Genomic DNA, 19,417 nt, shown 5'->3' with positions numbered 1-19,417 from the left:
ATTTTGGATATTCTACAACAATGTGTTGTATACTCACTGAAATTTGGTCTTCCCAATACGGACGGGACAGCTAATGTCACGCACTAAATAGGAATATGTGAGACGAGTGTATCTGATACACAAGCGAACCCGGATCACTTTATCGCGGCAACTAGTGTGAAATTACGTCTATCAATTGCGAAAAATAGGTTGAATACATTGAATGTTATTTTTCCTTGTCCTGATTCTAATTTGCTTGCCAATGAGAACGCATCTATTGGACAAAATAGTTACAGAGATCGGAGTACGGTAGGCAGTGATCTAGAGCAACCTTTGCCAATGCGACGTCATTCTTGGCTGCTATGTCAGCGAGTTCGTTTCCCTGACTGCCGACATGACCCCGCACCTAGGAAACGACGACACAGCCTTGTTGCGGTAGTTGATGGCGTCTTACAAGAATGTCTTGCAGGAGGTCGTGTTTACTAAAGACATTCTCTAGGCTTATATTTACGCTTTGCGACTCAATGTAGACAAGCACTCAACGTAGCGAAAGCTGAAGCGCATGATCGAAGGCAAGCATAAATGCTGTTAGTTCAGCAGTGAATACTGAACACAAGTGATGCAGGGTAATTTCTGAGCTGTCGTCGTCTATTCTATGAAATTTCATTGAATTCTTCCCTATATGAGTTATGAGGTAAGGAAAATAGGCTAGATTCTTCCTCATATAATAGAGTTCAACTATCACAAGTATTCATTAATGTATAGATCGGACTTTCAAGCACACATGGTATTCTCCATATTGTCTGAAAGTATGGGAACCATCATCAAAAATGAAGAGCGTGTGGCTGTTCAGGAAGCTGACTGAATACGTAGTAGTTAGCATACAGACCCAGTACGTTTGAGACCCGGGTTTAATTTTCTACTCAGTCACACATTATTTTTATTCTGAATTTTAATTCAATTAATCCCTCTAAATGATATGTTTTAAAGAAAATCGGTTTCTTCCTCCTACTTTTTCATATTTTGTAGCCACATTCACGTAATGTAGCTTTAAACACCCTTTCTGTTATATATTCACTACAAGCTAATTGATAATCTAGATTGATCTCTATGTAGCTCTCACGTTTCAAAAACCATTTACCAACTCTTTTAAACTAAATGTCATCACAAGAAATTGTAATGAAACATGTTAAAACGAAATATCAGTCAACTATCTTTTATACTGTGTTTCTTTGCAATTTAAAATAACAATAAAAATGAATAAAGATTAATTTTCATTCTCGGCTTTGAGATTTCAAAATCGAGTCAAAGTGCTAATTCGAGACATTTTCTGCAGAAATAATGTTTGAAACCAACAGAATATCAACAAATCAATTAATTAGCACTAGTCCTACAACAATATTAACTGTTATTGCGAAAGGCAACGAAACCTGCATTCAGCATAACACTAATATTACTGAATATTTTCTGTCATATGGAAAGTATATATATATTTTAATGATTGTTACCTTCGGATTCATTCTCATTTCTTTATGTGGTCTGCCATTTTCTGTCATAGCCCTCAGCAAAATATTGATACATGATGTTTTCCCAGCCCCTGTAGGTCCAAGCGTCATCAATCCGTGCCTCACAAGATGTGTTTCATACAGCTATAAAATATGAATAAAGTCAGATGATAACATCCATAATATAATTTATGATCTACGAAGAACTGAAAAACAGCCATTTTATCAATAAAATTAACTAAACATCCAAAGCAAACACATACTTTTCTTCTACTGGAGATCCATATCAGGGTAAGGGAAATCATATTTACTCAATTCAAAATGCATACTTCAGCAATGTTTATTGGGAGCGCAAAGGATTCCCTACAGAATATATTGTCCAGACATACTCTCAACAGATTTTTCAGATATGCTCTGACTTTAAGATGGGTTTAAAGTAGGTAAGAACTAAACCTTGACTTGACAGCAGTAAACATTCAATGCATCGACAGAAGTCGGAAGTGTTAGGAACCGCTAACTTCACGGTTCCTTGTGCTTGAAATAACTCGTAGTGCAATTAATTATTTTACGCTTATGCGTGAAAAAACCGTGAACTATTCCCTTAAAAAAATACTTCGCAACACCTGCTACTCTGAACAAAACGAACGGTGAAGCTGGGGGAAACTATGTACTTTTCTCCACAGGATTCATATAAACTTTTTTCTTATTTTAGATTAGATTAGATTAGACTTATTAATTATTCCGAAGACCATATTACATGTATATTTGCATACAAAATGGTATAGCACTAATCAGTAAATAATAGATACAACACTTAGATCAAATAGAATACAATGCTCTCCTTTAACGACTTGTGAAAATATATATAGGTTAAACCAATTCTTTACCGGGTCAAGACTTTATTTAGGAACTAGTTGTGTCCTATGCAAATATCCATGTTTCAGAATCCTGCGGCACTTCTGCAACAATTTCTATAGAGGTAGTTGGTGAGTGCTTCAAATTATATGCCGTTAACCAAATTCCCTCTATAATAATTGTTGCGTGAGTACCTTAGGATTCTGAAAAACGTATTTTTAGATAACAAACATGTTGGTTCGGATGTAAAGTCTTGACCTGACTACGGTAGGTCCCATAGTTTTGGAGCTATGGATTTTTAAAGTTCACTTTTTCATGTTTTCGGCAACCGATAACTTGTAATGTATCATTACAGTCAAGGTAATGGAATTTTTGTCTGGAGGGACCCAATACTTTTCGAACGTACCGCGTACTGTAAATTTTCCAACACATAATTTTCGGTCTATGTATTAAATTTATTTGTTTTTTACTCAAACCAAAATTAATGTGGGAGCTTCGGAATAATCTAGGAAGAATTATATTTCGGGGAATAATTTCTTTACTTATATTTTATTTCATTATAAACTCTGTATATGAGCATTTCAAATGGATGATTATTGAAATTATACATCTTAATGGGATACAAAAATATAGGTCAATAATTGGACAGAGTTTTCTGAAATTGCCCACCAATCTGATATTTGGCAGAATAATTTAAGCCCCCTTCTTCCCTCTGAGATGCCCATATCCTCCTAAAATCCGGTTTCACCCAGTTTTTACTACTTTTCATTCGCTTTGTATTTTCCACCGCTAAAATTCCGTTGCTGTGATTGGGAACTATATTTCCGCCTTAGTATTCTCGCTCCGAAATATGTAAATAATTTATAATAAAGTATATAATATATATACTTTATTATAAATTATTTAAATCCGTTAGGCTCATTATAATTGCCTTGGCGACCAATCAAAATAAACTATAACCAGAATGTAGTAGGAGTGGCGTGGTGGTGGTTTCATGTTATTATACGAACTGCATGTAACATGAAATTAAGGCAGGTCATCGTAACCCTAATTTATCATTAAATCTACCCATAAGTTCATAAACCTGAAATCCTCCTGTGCAATTACATTTCAATTTCATCCATCATATACGAATCCTCAAACCTGAACAGTGTTCCACCTCAGTAATCGTGGTCTTGATACAAAAGACAAATCTCTTTGAACCTAGAAAATTCTCGTTTTTCTATACATTGTGCGAATATAACTGTATTGTGTTTTTCAGATGTAAAGCATCACGGGCAGTAGCCAATGCTGTGCGATATTCCGCGCGGTGTTGCCGGATTTCGGACTCCCCTTTCCCTTCTCGCTCTTCCTCTAGTTGAGATTATTATACATACATTGGCAACATTATTCACAATGTAAATATACTATTCCAGCAAACTCAAAGATTTTGGCTGTGTATCCTAGAAGTATATATAGCAACTGAATAACCTACCTATTAACTTATTCCAGTGGAACTGCTAAACGTTCGTCTTCAACACTACTTTCACTATCGTGTATGTCAATTAATATTTCGCCATTGTCTGAATCTGACTCTTGTAAATTTTTTATTATGAGTTCCAAAAATTGTAAACACAAAAAATAATTCTTCGAGCTTCACTTCGTAGCACTTTTTTTTTTTTTTTTTTTTTTTTTTTTTTAAGAAAATTCCGCACTTGTACTCTGTTTTCTTAAAGACATTGTCAACTATAATTTTGGAGAACAAATGAACTACCACGAAAGAAAGCAACCTAGACACTGATGAATTCTGTTTATGCTAGAAGAAGAGAAGTTGCGTTCCTACACACACAATCAGCTCCTTTGCTTCCATGTAATAACATACTCTTATACTTCATGTAGGTCTCACAACAACAATCCATCTGATTCGTAAGCAACACGATATGGTCGAGTTTGTTTTGGGTTACAATAATTTATGACACCACTCAGACGCCTGGTGCTTTTGCGTCCCTGCTAGAGGAGTAAAGAAGGAGTACGTAATTGGCCACACATACGTAAGGTATTGAAACGAAGAAAAAAAATCATACTGCGTTTCTTTTGTCGAATAAGGAAGAATCTTGCATGAAGGCAATTTCAAAACAATATTACGAATGTCCCATACCTTCTGTTCTTCCACATGAGCTCCCGCCGGGAATCGAATATATATATATATATATATATATATATATATATATATATATATATATATATATATATATATATATATATATATATATATATATATATATATATATATATATATATATATGAATCAAATTGCAGAGGCTTGTTATTTAATTCGATCGCTTACTATTCTCAAGGGTGTAGAAACGGGGGAAAAGCGGGCCTTGACTTTCCAAACTATTTCCAGCCCCGAAATGAGGTTCATCTAGTATATGTTTAGTAAACTTATTTAATAATTAATGCAAATTAGGAACGTTTATAATAAAATAAGATTTTTAAAAAAAGAAAAAAGAAAACATCATCAATACAGTTTCTGTACCTAATTACAAGGACGCTGATTTCTCTGTAAATTGGGGGGGGGGTGCATTCAGATGCAGAAAGCATATATGATGATTTTAAGACAAATTGCATTCAAATTATGCCTAATATTGCACATTTACAAATAAAATGAGGGGCCCTGGCTCCCTCAGTCCCCCCAGGATCTCTCACTACTATATTATTGCATAATAATATCTGAGTTGATATTTTTTTCGAGTTTTTTCCTTTTAGTATTTTAACCTACATAAACACAAAGTCGGATAAACAGACTGCTAGAAACAGCATTTGTTTTCTTATGAATAGCTTATTGATTTATCTCTTACAATCCGCTTTTCAACTTCAGTACTGTTAAGATCCGTCTTTTGTTAAGGTAGCATCGAGGAAACATAATATGTGTATAGTATACATGGTGAGTTAAAATGCTTTCATATTCTGAAAGAGGTCATTTGTTCTGTTTTTAATGTGTGAAAAACTTTCCTCCCCCTGAAAGTAATGTTCCCCTAGAACAACCTGTTGGTTACACCCCTGATTATCCTTTAATAAAAGTTGAGTTCCATTTCCAAATCGAAGAAAAATCCACTGGAAATTAGACGGGACTCAACGCTCGTTTTACTAATTGTTTTATATGGAAACCTTTCAAAGCGTGTATCATGACAACCAGTTATCATAAAAAGATGTAGTTTTCACGTATGTGTTCGTAATTCTTTTCTCTACTTCGTAAAGTGAGCAGTTAATGTGCTAATACAATATTTCTAATAAGCGCCTCTGCTATTGTCAAGATTCGCAGTAGCGCGAGAAGTCAGCGTGCAGAACTGCTTGTCGCGAATTGTCAACACCGCTCAAAGCCAATTGGACGCCGCGTAAAGCCAACTCAAGGCCATGCCGCTTCTCATCTGAAATCTGTTGTAAGTGTGTGCACCTAATGTGATACAAGGCGATAGTGATTTAAAACTAGTAAATGAACGAGATAATAAATAGAATGACAAGATGAGTGACATAGTCACTGTGAAACTAGTGACAAAACTTGTTTCCTTAACCTTTGAATTAGGAAAATGTATAAATAAATAAGTCTACGAACTGAATATGTGTCGTTTACAATCTATTAATATTATTTCATGTGTGCATATCGATATAGAGTAAATGTAAGTACATGGACACCAAAAGGGTGCCTTACAAACGTGCGATATAAAAAGTCATTTGAAAGTGCGAGAAGCGACTCGTTTTTACCATCTTTTAAGTTATTTTCTTTCCTTTCATATGAGATATGGACTCATTTAACCATCATCTTACGTTTTCTTTCTTTCATACAAAATATTATAGAATTTAACTAGATTTTTTTTTAAATGTACATTTTATTTTATCAACTTTTAAATTATTCTTTTTTTTATTACTTGTCTTTCTCTCATCTTTCTACTAAGATTAAATTCATATTGATGTAATCCAAGATTCTATGTGGAATGATACTTTTATATGTGTATACAATTGCATGTTATAAATATTTTCTTTATGTTTTAAATTCTTAATAGATGTAATAAATGTTGACCAATTGTAGTTAGATTATAGTTTCTTTTTAAACTGAATCACGTATATCAATACATTGTCCTGTATGTATGTGTGTGTGCGTGAATGAATGACAAGTTTAGTTTTAAGTGGTAGCCTTTAGTATTGATTTATGACGATAGTGTTTACAATATGTGTGTAATACTATATTATATGTGTATTGGTGCATGACTGAGATCATGAAAGATAACTAACTCTAAATTATTCTAAATTGACTCTGGGAGGAAAGCCAAAACTACAGGATGAGTTTGGATAACGACAGTCTGTTGAAAAAAATCTCAAAAACTTCTATTTGTGGAAAACGTGTAAATCACTTTGATTTTTTTTTCTTTCCTTAGCTAATTCACATGGTGTTCGATCTCCACTATGGAAATTCAGATACTGGATAAATATTATTTAACGTTTGGAAATAACAGGCAAACTATTAAATTAAAACTTCTCATCACCTGTGCTGGGTTAGGGCAACTCCCACATGTGCAGTTGTCTGGACCCAGGTCGGGGTAGTATGAGGGAACATGTGTCTCTTAAGGATCAATTCAGAATTGATTCTCAAGTAATAACAAAATTCGGGTTGTGAATCACCTTTTCAATAACTATTCAAGTTTCTTTACCATATTCCCGTTATTATCCAGTAATTCTTCATATCTAGTTCTTTCTTCCTTTCTTCTTTTCCTCTTCTCTTTTTTTCCTTCTTCCCTCCTACCTTCTTCTTATTTCTCACTCTTTCTTTTCCTCTTTCCAATAAAACTGAAGAGGGTTCGTGACTGGGAGTTGTCGCTATAGGCACGGTCATTAAATTCTTTTGATGTTTCTCTTCGGAAGTCCCATATAAATTAACCAATAACGAAATATACATATAACCAACATAAAATCCCGAAATTCATTTATTTTATTTATATTCACCTAAATTATCCGATTGGAGATTAAGTTTTAAAGTTAGCGACTTCCATTTCCCACTCACGATTTACTTTTTTTTTACTTTCTCTTCAAACTCTGAAAGGAAGCATTTGTGTACCCAGGTTGGTCTATATTTTTTGCCTTATCTTGATGTCAGGAATCACCTCCCAAACGTTGTCGGTGTTGTTTTGAAACACCCTATATATATATATTTGTGTTTACTATCTGATATATACAATAGGGATTTAATCATTTTTCGAAGTTTTACAATGAGCTATTATGGTATTCATTTACCGTATAAAATGTGTTATTTAATAGCAGTTTACGCACTGAGTTGACAAAAACGCTCTTTTCATGAGTATTTTTTATGTACCCAGATATCTTATTATACAGTTTTACACACGTAGTAGACAAGTTATTTTTTCCACGCGTAAGATAATTGCGAATATCACCATCTCTTTTAAAATCGAAACGATTTAAATGAGCCAAAGTAATTTTGTGAGGAATCACCTCTTAAAGTTTGTCGGTAGTTTATTAACACCTTGTATACATACAGTTTATTTTAACACGTTTAACCTCACTGCCCTCATTTGAGGACAGTTTACTACTTAAACTGTAATTACGCATAAATGTAGCACGATTTTAGGTTTTCTATATGTTTAAAATGGTAGAAAAAGACCTAAAGAGATATGTGCAATATATGTTCTTCGAAAATGAACTTGCGTACCATTCAACGTGAAAATATGTTTTGACTCTTTTATGTAGACTGTCGTGTGTAATTTATAAATTTAGTTTCAAGCATTTGATGCTTTCTACATAACCGAACTCCAATAGGACACATTCAAATGTGAATCTAATATCCGAAGATTTAGATTTTTTTTCCATTGGTTCCTGCCATCACTTAAAATATCCCGATGTCTTCAAATCAGAACAGTAGGTTTCTGAATAGCATATTCATCCTTAAATTTTAAGTTACATTCTTTAATCCTAATATACTGGGTTTCACTTCTGTTTTGTATTGATTACAATCAATGGCACTGCTTCTATCTAGTTGAGTATCACTTTGGTTCTTATATTATCATCATTAACTCATTATAGGTATTATGCCGTTATTGCCAGATCACTTGCCAATAACGGAGAAGCTTCCATACACCATGGTCTTCAGCTAACTTCTTTATCCTCACGTAGAAATTTTCCTATCAACTATTGTCTCTTACGCCCCTTCCTCTTTTTCCTGTCACTCTACCTTCTTCCACATCCCTCTTGATAGTTTGTTCTCAGGCAATGTCTTAACTAGTTTGTCTTCCTTTTTTCAAGTAAACCAACACTTTTTTCTAGTATATATTCTTATATAAGAGCTCTCTTACTTAAAATTACCTATCAGGTAAGTTAAGAAGTCTAAAGTACTGGTTATGTTTAGTATAAAACTTGTAAACGGTGGTATTTACAAGTGTTTTCGTCTCTGTATTATAATATCTCGTAACAGTTACAGTGATCCATGTCCTTCCGTATATATATGTTTGTGCCCCAGCGGTAGAAAATCATGAAGTAATAACTACGCTATGCCTAGTAATTATGATCACAAACAGCTTAGTACACGATCATCAACGATGTCTCACGGTAGAAGAAATTGCAGATGAGTTAGCTCGAATTGATGCGGCACAAACCGTAATCGGTGCTGCTGTTACTATTCTTCCGCCCAGTTTCCCAGCTGATGTTACAGATAAAGATTAGGAAAATGACTAAGATACTAGAGGACTGGATGTCTCATGAGAACTTGAATTGGAGCGCGTAGTTGAACATATGGAGATAAGCGAGACGAGAATCTCCTCATGAGAAACAACTGCATTTTTGAGTGTGAAATGCATATGAGGAGGAAGAAACAACCGTATTATTCGTAACGAATGGATAATAACTTTTACACTGCAGCAGCAGCATCTCGAAATCTCCATAGTAAACTATACAACTATAGTCCACCGTATTTTTTGAAGAGTTACTAACTTTTAATATATTAAAGTATACGGTGAAAGAAAGTGTTCTATATGCAACTACTAACAGGATGATGTCGAGTCCACATTTTCAGCCGTTTCTCGGTGTTCATATTCTTTTAGGATACAACAGCCGAACAAAAGCTGTGCTGGAGTCAGAGTGAGGACTTAGGTATTACCATTATATCCTATTCGATGCCAAGAAATCAATTTCAAAAATTGAAATCGTTTTTAATTTCTACTGTAACAATGATATGAACTCCAACCAGGCTTTCAAAGTTCGATCAATAATGAATATGTTAAATTCTGATTTTCAGAAATTTGATAGGTTCCGAAATCATTATTTATGTGAATGTAATGATCGTAACATGTTTCGGACATCAAAGACTAAAACAGTTCACGAAAGTAAAGCCAATTTGATATAGTTACGGTTATTGCTTCAATTTAAACTTATATTATGGAAGTACACCTTACTTTATGTTCTAATGATCCTGAAAATGTATATTGTTGTAGATAAAATTTCAATATGACATTAAAACTTTGTTGATGCTAAAGATAAATGTGCTTTTATAATGCAATACTATAGAAATTTATTCTATATCCATATGTAAATGATAATAGAACCACGGCAGGTTTAGGTAAATCTTTTATTTACTTAGCGAGGGATTATTTCTTTTGTTAACCTGTGTTAATTGTTTTGAATTTCTTCCAATTTCTTTTCATACTAATTATAGGTAGATGCAGTTTGACAGAATTTCTTAGGACAAGTTTACAGAAAGGCGTGAGGAGCCGTCTTCATTTGAGGATAGTGGATTTATGATATCCTTTTGCTTAAGTTTTTCGAGTGAATTCCTTTATTAACAATTTTCTAACCTTGTAAGTAGTCAAATCAATAAAAAGATTTTCACTTGAAGAAGTATCTTTTCTTTTTACTTTTTCTTTTTTGTAGAAAATTTAATTTTGTGAGAAAATTTAGAAGCCACTATAGTGTGACAGGTAGTCCATCAAATATACATGTAATTATCATTATTATTTATTTATGTTTTTGTTGAATTATAATAATGGATTATTGATTATTTAAACACTATTTATTACTGAATGATCCTATTACAAGAAAAATCCAATTAACCAAAATCACGATCTTCATTAAACGTGCTATATTTGCTACTAATTTGGAACATTCGGCTAATTTTTTTACAATTTTTTTGTGAAATTCAATGTTTTATGATGAAGTTTGATTTGTAGACAAACATTTTGCATACAAGCTAATCAAGAATGTTAATTTTATGTATAATAAAAACATAACTTGTATGGGAATTTTACCTTATCAGACAACTTCCAATATTTCCTTATGACTTTCGCATAAAATCTGTAGTTGCTTTCCAAATTAGTGGGAAAAAAAAGTGAAATGAAATTATTGAGTTTAACGCCTCACGTTATACCCTTTATTCAAAGAAAGACGGATGATTATTGAAAGTGAATGACTGTGAAATTAATTTTTTGTGCTCTTCCAACGGGAATCGAACCCGTTATCACGTGCATCAAAGGCACGCGCGCTATCCACTAGACAAGGGGGCTTCAAACAAGCGAGAATAAGCTAAATCTGTGATTATGAGTACAAAGGAGCTGTTAACGATCCTTCGGTCCGCGGAAGCTCTACTGGTATTTTGTTCAGACTTGTAATGCATCTTGGAAACATATTTTTAAGGTAAAGAACTGGGAGAATTTATTTTTTTAAATCAAAGATTCTGGGTATGTTTTCTTTCTACAAGGAAACCCTTCTTTTTTCTGTCAGCCACTTAGCACTTAATATTGTGTAGCATATTATGAAGAAAACAAACGATTCGGAACGAAATACCTATGAGTGTTACTTTACTAGTACCTTTCTTCTAAGAAGCATAAAAAAGGGATATTTCTTTCCTCTTCCTTTAACTTACGTACCTGAACTACTTTCAAGTTCCACGAAGGATGATTAACAAGTTTCATTATCTCCACTTGATTAGCAAGAGCTCTTTGTAAGTCAGCCCAAGTTGCTTTTTCGAGCACGATACCAGGAAACAGATCTCCAATCAAGGAAATAAACAGAGGTTCATCTTCGTCAACCAACTTAGACAAATTCATATCCCTGAACGTAATAAAAGGCATTTTAGAAAGAAAAGAAAAAATAAATGCTCAGATATGATTATATTCAATATGTAATTTTTAAAGTTTTCGACAAAGGCCTAAATCATAAAAATTATCATCTATATCAACGCGGAAATGTAACTAGACTTCTGCTGTTAACTTTTGAAATAACGCATGTAAGAAAATGATTCTTCAAATTTTAATATTTCTTCACTTTGTAGTACGAAAGAGCAAACCAATGGTTTAATGCTAAACAATTACATGGATTTTGTTTTATTACATAATTAACTTCAAATATAGCACAGAAATGACGAAAATAGAACGAATTAACTTCAAATATAGCACAGAAATGACGAAAATAGAACGAGTAATGTAATAAAATGTTCTCAAAGTACAAGAAAATATTCAATAAATAACAATAAATCATTTCATACTTCTGCGGGTAAACAAATAATAATTCACTCATCTTTAGAACTGTAAATAGCACGAAAAAGTTCTTGCGAACGATGGTTTCAATTGAACTACGGTGAGAGTATCTCCGAGGTTTAGGTTAATAATAGAATTTAGCTAACATTGCTCTGTAACTGAAGAATTACATTACATAATTGGAAACAATAATTTTTCTTTCCTTTATAAAACAAATATTAATGATTAAAGAACTATTATAGATACATAAAGAACTATGGTGATAAACGTTGAAACCGAAAATGGATAATTTGAACCACTTCCGATTATACTACGTAATAGAGGATTAACAGAGAAGGTGGAACCTCTTCTCGGGACGCTGAATCAATTTTAAAAAAATAAAGCTTCTTGATATCTTTTACCGTTTTTTGCTCTAACACCTATCGATAGACCAATGGATGGACAAAGCTGTTCTTTAAGACTTCAGACACTTATGCGTAGCATAGTTTTAAAAACTAGTAAGTATATTATTAAATATGTGCACATTATTTCGTGCAGAAGTCAGTCAAGCCACTGTAGCCCGATAATGGTAAACAATAGAGAAATGAAATTTTGTAACTAAAAAAATTAGTCCTATATCATCTAATTTATTTTCTGTTATTACAGGTAAGCCACGATGCACGATCAAAGAGGCACTCTAATACGTAAATGTACAGTGATTGGATTTCCCTACAAATCCGGGGATAAATCAGCAACATTGATTCACAGAAGCTGTTGCCAGTCTATGAGGACAACTCAATGAATGGAAATAATGTATATCGAAGGTTTCTGAGGTTTCGGCGTGATGATTGCAGCATCCAGGACCAGCTACTGTCAGGTGGACTTTCAATTGTCACAACGGATGAAAAAGAATCAGTAATTGAGAAATACCCAAAAAAGGCAGATCCATTACCATAAGAGAGATCATGAAGCACAAAAGCATGTTAACACTAATTCAATGAATGGTGTTCGCTCTTGACAAGCGATATGATGCAAATAAGGTAGAACGTGTGTGATAATTTTCTGCGAAGTTTCTCTGGAAATTGTCCAGAATGCTTTAATGGAAATATCACGTATGATGAAACCTGACTGACGACGGAAGAGTCATCAGCGTGGGAAACAGTTTCGAGATGACAAGCTCACTGTGTGTGTGAAATAGTGATGAAATGATCAACTTCAAGTTTTTTACGCGCATTCGTATCATGAGGGCAAAAATATGGCTGCCGTGCCATGAAGAAAATGGATCATATATTGAGTGACATTTCCAAAACACATGCTTCTACCTACAACATTTCGTTTCTCTAATGCTTATCTAATGCTTACCATTAAAGAACTACAGGGAATTGAGCGTTGTGTTTTGACCGACATTTGTAGAATAATTTATTAGTGCCAAAAATATGAAAATGAATCCCTTCCAAAGAAAAAGGGTATCTAGAAAATTGTACCTCAAAATCAATGAACAAAAATCATTTTTAAATCCACACTTTTTTATATGAAATATTTTCTCCCCTGTTCACTTCATTACGGGCTCTTGTGTAAAATAAATTTTAAAAAGCAGAAAGTCATTACTGTTCCAAATATTTAAAGAACACTTTATTACATCACTTAGTGAGAACTTGGTAACATGCAGCATCTTCATAACCTTAACGTGGAAGACATATATATATTCAAGTTTTACGTCCTACGGTTATGCCGGCTAGGCTACAGTACGACCCAAAAATAGTCCTACAAAATATAAACTAACTTTTCCTTCACCTATATATATATATATATATATATATATATATATATATATATATATATATATATATATATATATATATATATATATATATATATATCAGTGACGGCTAATGTTAGTGTTGCAGCGTTGCGCAACGACCAAAGTATTTCAAGAAAAAAATATTATCAATAGTAGTAAAGAACAGAAAAAATACTTTTTAATACTTGCATATATACACTTTAAATAACATATTTTTTACTTCTGTAACTGTCCGTTCTGTTAATCCATTTTAAAAAGCGAAAAATAATCCGTCACAGAGTCCCTAATTTACATTGTGTTGCAGCAAGCATGCAACGACCAGATTCCTTCAGCGCGGGAATTGGAGCAAATGTTAAGTCTCCTTTCCCCTATCTCAGAAGTTAAAGGGACTGGTCGTTGCAGTGCTTCTGCAACACAGCACGATTTCCAGTGAACGAGAAGGTTTTTCACGCTAAATAAGATTTCTGAATTTTCTTTCACTAGCAATTAACAAATGGAATTTGTTTTTATGCATTCATATTTTTAAATTACGGGACCATACTGAAGCAAATCAATATAATGACAATTAAAAAAAGTTATTGTAAAATTACAAAATAAGAAAGAAAATATCTAGTAGATGAGAAAACAAATGAAAATAGACCCACATTTACAAGTTAATTCTTAGCTTATATTGATAATGAAGGCTTCTTCTACAGTAATTTGTAATTCAAATATTAATAAGTCAGTATGTAGAATCGCCCCCCCCCCCTTCTCTGTGGATAGTATTTTAGTATAAACATAGGCCTATTTCTTTTATAAAATAAGTATATTTTATACTCTTGGTAATTTCCACATAAAACTGCATGATGGGGAATGCCACATTGAATTTGGGACTAATTAGCAATGTTCAGGGGCGTAGTCACGAGGGGGTTCACCGGGTCCGGACCTCCCAAAAATTTCGAAACTTGACTAACATTTGTAGACTTTCTTAATAAACTATACTTTTCTAACACAGAAACGATTGATGTAGGCTAAATATTTTATTTTACGCCTCATCATGTACTCTTCTTTTCTTATAAAAATAATCGTTCTCTCATTTTTTCTAAAAATATACGTGAAAGTAAGTAAGAATTACTTATCGTCTTTTCGGGTGCAGTATAAGACAGGTTCCATATTATGTAGACGTATTGGACCTCCCTCAAATACTTTGAACCCCTCCCAGTTAACATTTCTGGGCGTAGAACTGGCAGTGCTGTTTGTTTTGATGTTCTTTGATTTTTTTGGCTTCTGTTACATGCTGATCCTTCATCTGGCGGGTTTCGAGGTTTCCTTTCCAGAACATATCACATTGGTAGGCATTGTTTCGCCTCATGTGGAAGTATATTGTGTTCATCGTGCATTGCGTAACAAGCAAGACGGATAATTTGGAATGTAGTTTTTTTCTTTTACGCACATGTGTGTGTGTGTGTGTTGATGTATGAATATGTGACATTCGGAATTCATATACCAGTACCTATTTTGTATCAGCTGTCTTGGTTTTTAATTATTAGGTTTAATTTTAATTGTGTGTGCTTTAATTCTGTAAATAACCTACAAATTCTGAATGAATTGTATACCATGACTTCTGTAAATAACTTACAAAAAACATTGACCAGCTTTCAACTGAGGAAAAATTTGCAATTAAGGCTTAGACAAAACAAGCAAAGGGCAATTCAGGAGAGTGTTCGAAAAAAAAATCCAGTTTAAATTTACAGGATATCTTGTTTAGTAGTGTTGTTTGTACCAGTTACATTTCCTCAATTTATTTTAAATTTTCCTGGATAAACTGTGAATAAAGTGTGTTCAATGTACATTTTTTTTATAACACTAATCTCTGCTACGAACTCTCTTCAGTCAACGCTGAAGAGGAATTCGGATCACTATCAAGGACTGAGTTTACTAGAATGAATCGTTCGCAATAATCTAGAAAAAATATTTAGTAAATCTACAAAGCTTTGAAATTAATATTAACAGTACCTATGACGTCAGAAAAGACGAAAAGTTTTTTTCCACATGAAAAATAATTGACACTTTCAAGGAATTGAATGTCCCAAGAAAGGTTATCACCATTGGTTATGCTTTCCATCGAAAAAGACCTGACAATAAGAATATCAGAGTTCAACCAGCATGTATTAGACAGATTTGCTTCAATCAAAGAGAGGAGAATGAACTTACTAATTAATTAAGGTGATTAATCGTATAAAATGTTCTGCATTTTTTATTTTTTAAAAACAGAATTTTATTTAATTTAACATGTCACATAGCATTTGCATCTAAAGTTATGCTGATTAGTCAATGAGTCATCGTACTGCAACACCCAAAACCACAATCCACCGGCCGCCACTGATATATATATATATACTTCTTCTGTAACCTGTATATACTTTCTGAACTAGAAGTTTTGCAAAAATTTTAATTAAAATCTGTCAAAGATTGTTCCAAATCGAAAAATTGTGCACAAATTATGGTAGTATTATGTTTCACAGTCTGTTTGTTTCAATTTCAATATCGAAGCTATATGAGACACAGGTTTATAGCTTAATGTGGATCCAAACCCGCTAGATTTCGCGCATCAAAAGTGAAAATGTGAGGATGTGTGTTACAAGAAACAACAAAGATCTCATCTACTACGTAATATGGTTTTCACATATACAGTAGATACATAATAAATAATCTGTTCCTACAAAATGAAAACTATCAGTTATTATTAGGAACGAACGACATATCTTTTTTAGCGACATAAAAATTCGTTTCTCTCAATTTTCTCGAAAATTACGCATTGTAATTTATCGTCAAACATATCATTTTGTTCACTTCACTATGATCCATCAATTCTAATGTGTCTTATTTTTTTGGACAATCGTATGGTTAAACAAAACTTATAGTTTAAGAGTTAATCGTAAAATTGGGCTAAATACACAGACACACACACACATACACACACACACAAGCTCTGTGCACCGGGCCTCAGGGTATGAACTCGACATATTTTGTTATACAGAACCCACATTTCGAAACCTCAGGATGATTGGCCGGATCAGTTATTTATGGGCGAAACATTTGAACGATTTTGGGTAGGGAGGACACGTTTTTGATCCATAAAATAAAATTGACACGTCAATTTTCCTAGGGTTTCAAAAGTTGGATTCTGTGTAACAAAACACATCAAATCCATACTCTGGGGTCCGCTGCACAGAACTTGTATTTATTTATTTATTTATTTATTTATTTATTTATTTATCGTATGTAGCTGTGATATTATTAACTATACTGTGTATTGTCGTTTTCTAGTGTCATAACGAAAAGTTTGATAAAGATATACTTCAGAATCAGTTTTATCTTAATAATAGCGTATTTATCGTACATCAATGTTTAGGTTTACAAAAAAAATCTACTTTTTCAAAAACCAATGTTTAGGTTTACAAAAAAAATCTACTTTTTCAAAAACCAATGTTTAGGTTTACAAAAAAATCTACTTTTTCAAAAACCAATGTTTAGGTTTACAAAAAAATCTACTTTTTCAAAAACCTATGTTTAGGTTTACAAAAAAAATCTACTTTTTCAAAAACCAATGTTTAGGTTTACAAAAAAAAATCTACTTTTTCAAAAACCAATGTTTAGGTTTACAAAAAAAATCTACTTTTTCAAAAACCAATGTTTAGGTTTACAAAAAAATCTACTTTTTCAAAAACCAATGTTTAGGTTTACAAAAAAATCTACTTTTTCAAAAACCAATGTTTAGGTTTACAAAAAAAAATCTACTTTTTCAAAAACCAATGTTTAGGTTTACAAAAAAATCTACTTTTTCAAAAACCACGCACACATAGCCACTTCACTTTCATCAGCTGGATAAGATCCATACGTTGGCATGCCTTATCTTTCGGTATTTATGTTTTCATCAAACGCTGACAATATATTATAGAAATATTGCAAATACTTGTAGAATACGAAATTTTATTAAAATCATTCATAATTATACTTCATAGTAATTTCAACACAATCTGAAGATCTTGAAATTGGAAGCACAACTACTGTCCACTATTACTGCTTTACTCAACTTCCAGTTGTACTAAAATACAAAGTATAATTGATAAATATAATCGTACCTTAGTACTCTCATTACCACAGTTTCTTCACCTTCTCCTGGCCTTGCTCGCTTTTGAGCACCAAGTGTTCGAAGAACTGAAAGGATGTTTCTGAGTCCAAAGTCATAATGGACCTGTTTGCTTAATTGTTCTTCACATAATTTGTATAAGACAAAGAATTTTCTAGCCAATGGGATATTTTCTCGGAAACCACAACTGGCCAGCTTAACTCTCATAATAATCTGAGAAGAAAAGCAAATTAATAAGAAAAAAGAAACAGTTTAAACTATTAAAAAGTAAGTTTAATATAAAATAATCATAAAATTTTAAATTATTGTTTTGTACGGCTTCACTAGTTTGTTTAGAGTTATTGCTATATTCTATTCATATATGTACTAGAGTCAATTCCTGTGATGTACATGTAGATTATTATATTATTTAATGAGAAGAAATAAAAAATCGTTATTTTTAATGACACAAGTATCATTTAATACTTGGAAACTCTTGAATATATATTTATGGAATTATTATGCAAATATATAGAAGAATATACAAGAATATGTGTGAATGAATGAGAATTTTAAAAAAAATCTGGGTTTTCTCCCAATATAAGTGAATACTTCGGAAAACTCCCAAGATCTATGCTCTTTCTACATCAATCAGCATTACCAGCTTTGAACACACATGTTCTATATATATGTCGAATTTTCTAAATAAGGTTTGAATCCTATTCAACTGCAAATGCATATGAATAGATATTAGAAATAACTATATGACCGTTATTCCCTTCCCATTTACTGTTAGAAATTGTCCGTGTGTATAAAATACTGATTTGTTCGTCAACAACGTTGTAAACATGTTACTATCTATAGGCACGAATCTAGAAAAAAATATTGTATGTATTAAATGACTTAATGTAATAATAATAATAGTGAAAGTACCAATTATATTAATGGCAACAATATTGTTTAATATTTATTACTCTAAATTGGATTACTTCATTTGTGACGATGATCTATTTATTTTTATTCACTGTTAAAGATAAAAGTAGACAACTAGAATCTTTATTTGGTAGCTTCAGAACAAGAAAGACGCAAGTATGCAGAAAATTTTAGTAGAATTGATGGTAGATGATTCAAAATGTAATAACTGCAATGGTTTTTGGTGTTTTGTCCTTATTGTATAGGATTTATCCATTGTATATTTTTTTAAATAAAATCTTTAATTTAATGTTTCAAGTATACTCTTTCCGATAAAGCAGACGGATTAGTAATGAAAGTAAACGGTTGTGAAAAAACTTATGAAATTAGAATTTGGGAGAAAAGGAGGTACTCCAAGAAAACCTATGGACACTATCTTGTCCACTCAAACTCACTTGGTCTAAGATCAAACTACGAGCCTCTAGGACTAGAAGTAAGCGTTTTACAACTGAGCTACTGTGTCTCTTCTTCGCCTCTCCATTCTGTTTATGTTGTTATTAGGTTTCAATTTAGGTAACATTAGTAAATAAAATATATTAATCTTTTACGAAGACCAAATAGAATTTTGTAACTACTAAATAAAGAAAAATAAGAATCATCAATTTGAACTTCTCACAATTAGTCCATTATATGCTAAAGAATACGGTTTATTCATAGAGATAAATGACAATGAAAGAAAATGACGAACAGGATGACAAAATGG

At 32.6% G+C, this 19,417-nt stretch overlaps 1 protein-coding gene across 1 annotated transcript in view; it reads right to left on the bottom strand.

The window, feature by feature from the left end:
• The window catches only part of kl-3 (dynein heavy chain 8, axonemal kl-3), a 555,080-nt gene that overhangs the window by 281,718 nt on the left and 253,945 nt on the right, over positions 1–19,417 (bottom strand). The window contains exons 32-34 of the mRNA XM_081731423.1: positions 17,756–17,976; positions 11,243–11,426; positions 1,488–1,628 (exon numbers count right to left, since the gene is read on the bottom strand). Of these exons, the coding sequence (XP_081587549.1) occupies positions 1,488–1,628; positions 11,243–11,426; positions 17,756–17,976 (546 nt within the window). The remainder of the gene's footprint in view (positions 1–1,487; positions 1,629–11,242; positions 11,427–17,755; positions 17,977–19,417) is intronic.

This window comes from Thermobia domestica, chromosome 11 (assembly GCF_964235325.1).
Source record: "Thermobia domestica chromosome 11, izTheDome1.hap1.1, whole genome shotgun sequence".
Taxonomy (NCBI): domain Eukaryota; kingdom Metazoa; phylum Arthropoda; class Insecta; order Zygentoma; family Lepismatidae; genus Thermobia; species Thermobia domestica.
The sequence above is the reverse complement of the archived record's forward strand: the minus strand, read 5'-3'. Positions and strand labels throughout refer to the sequence as shown.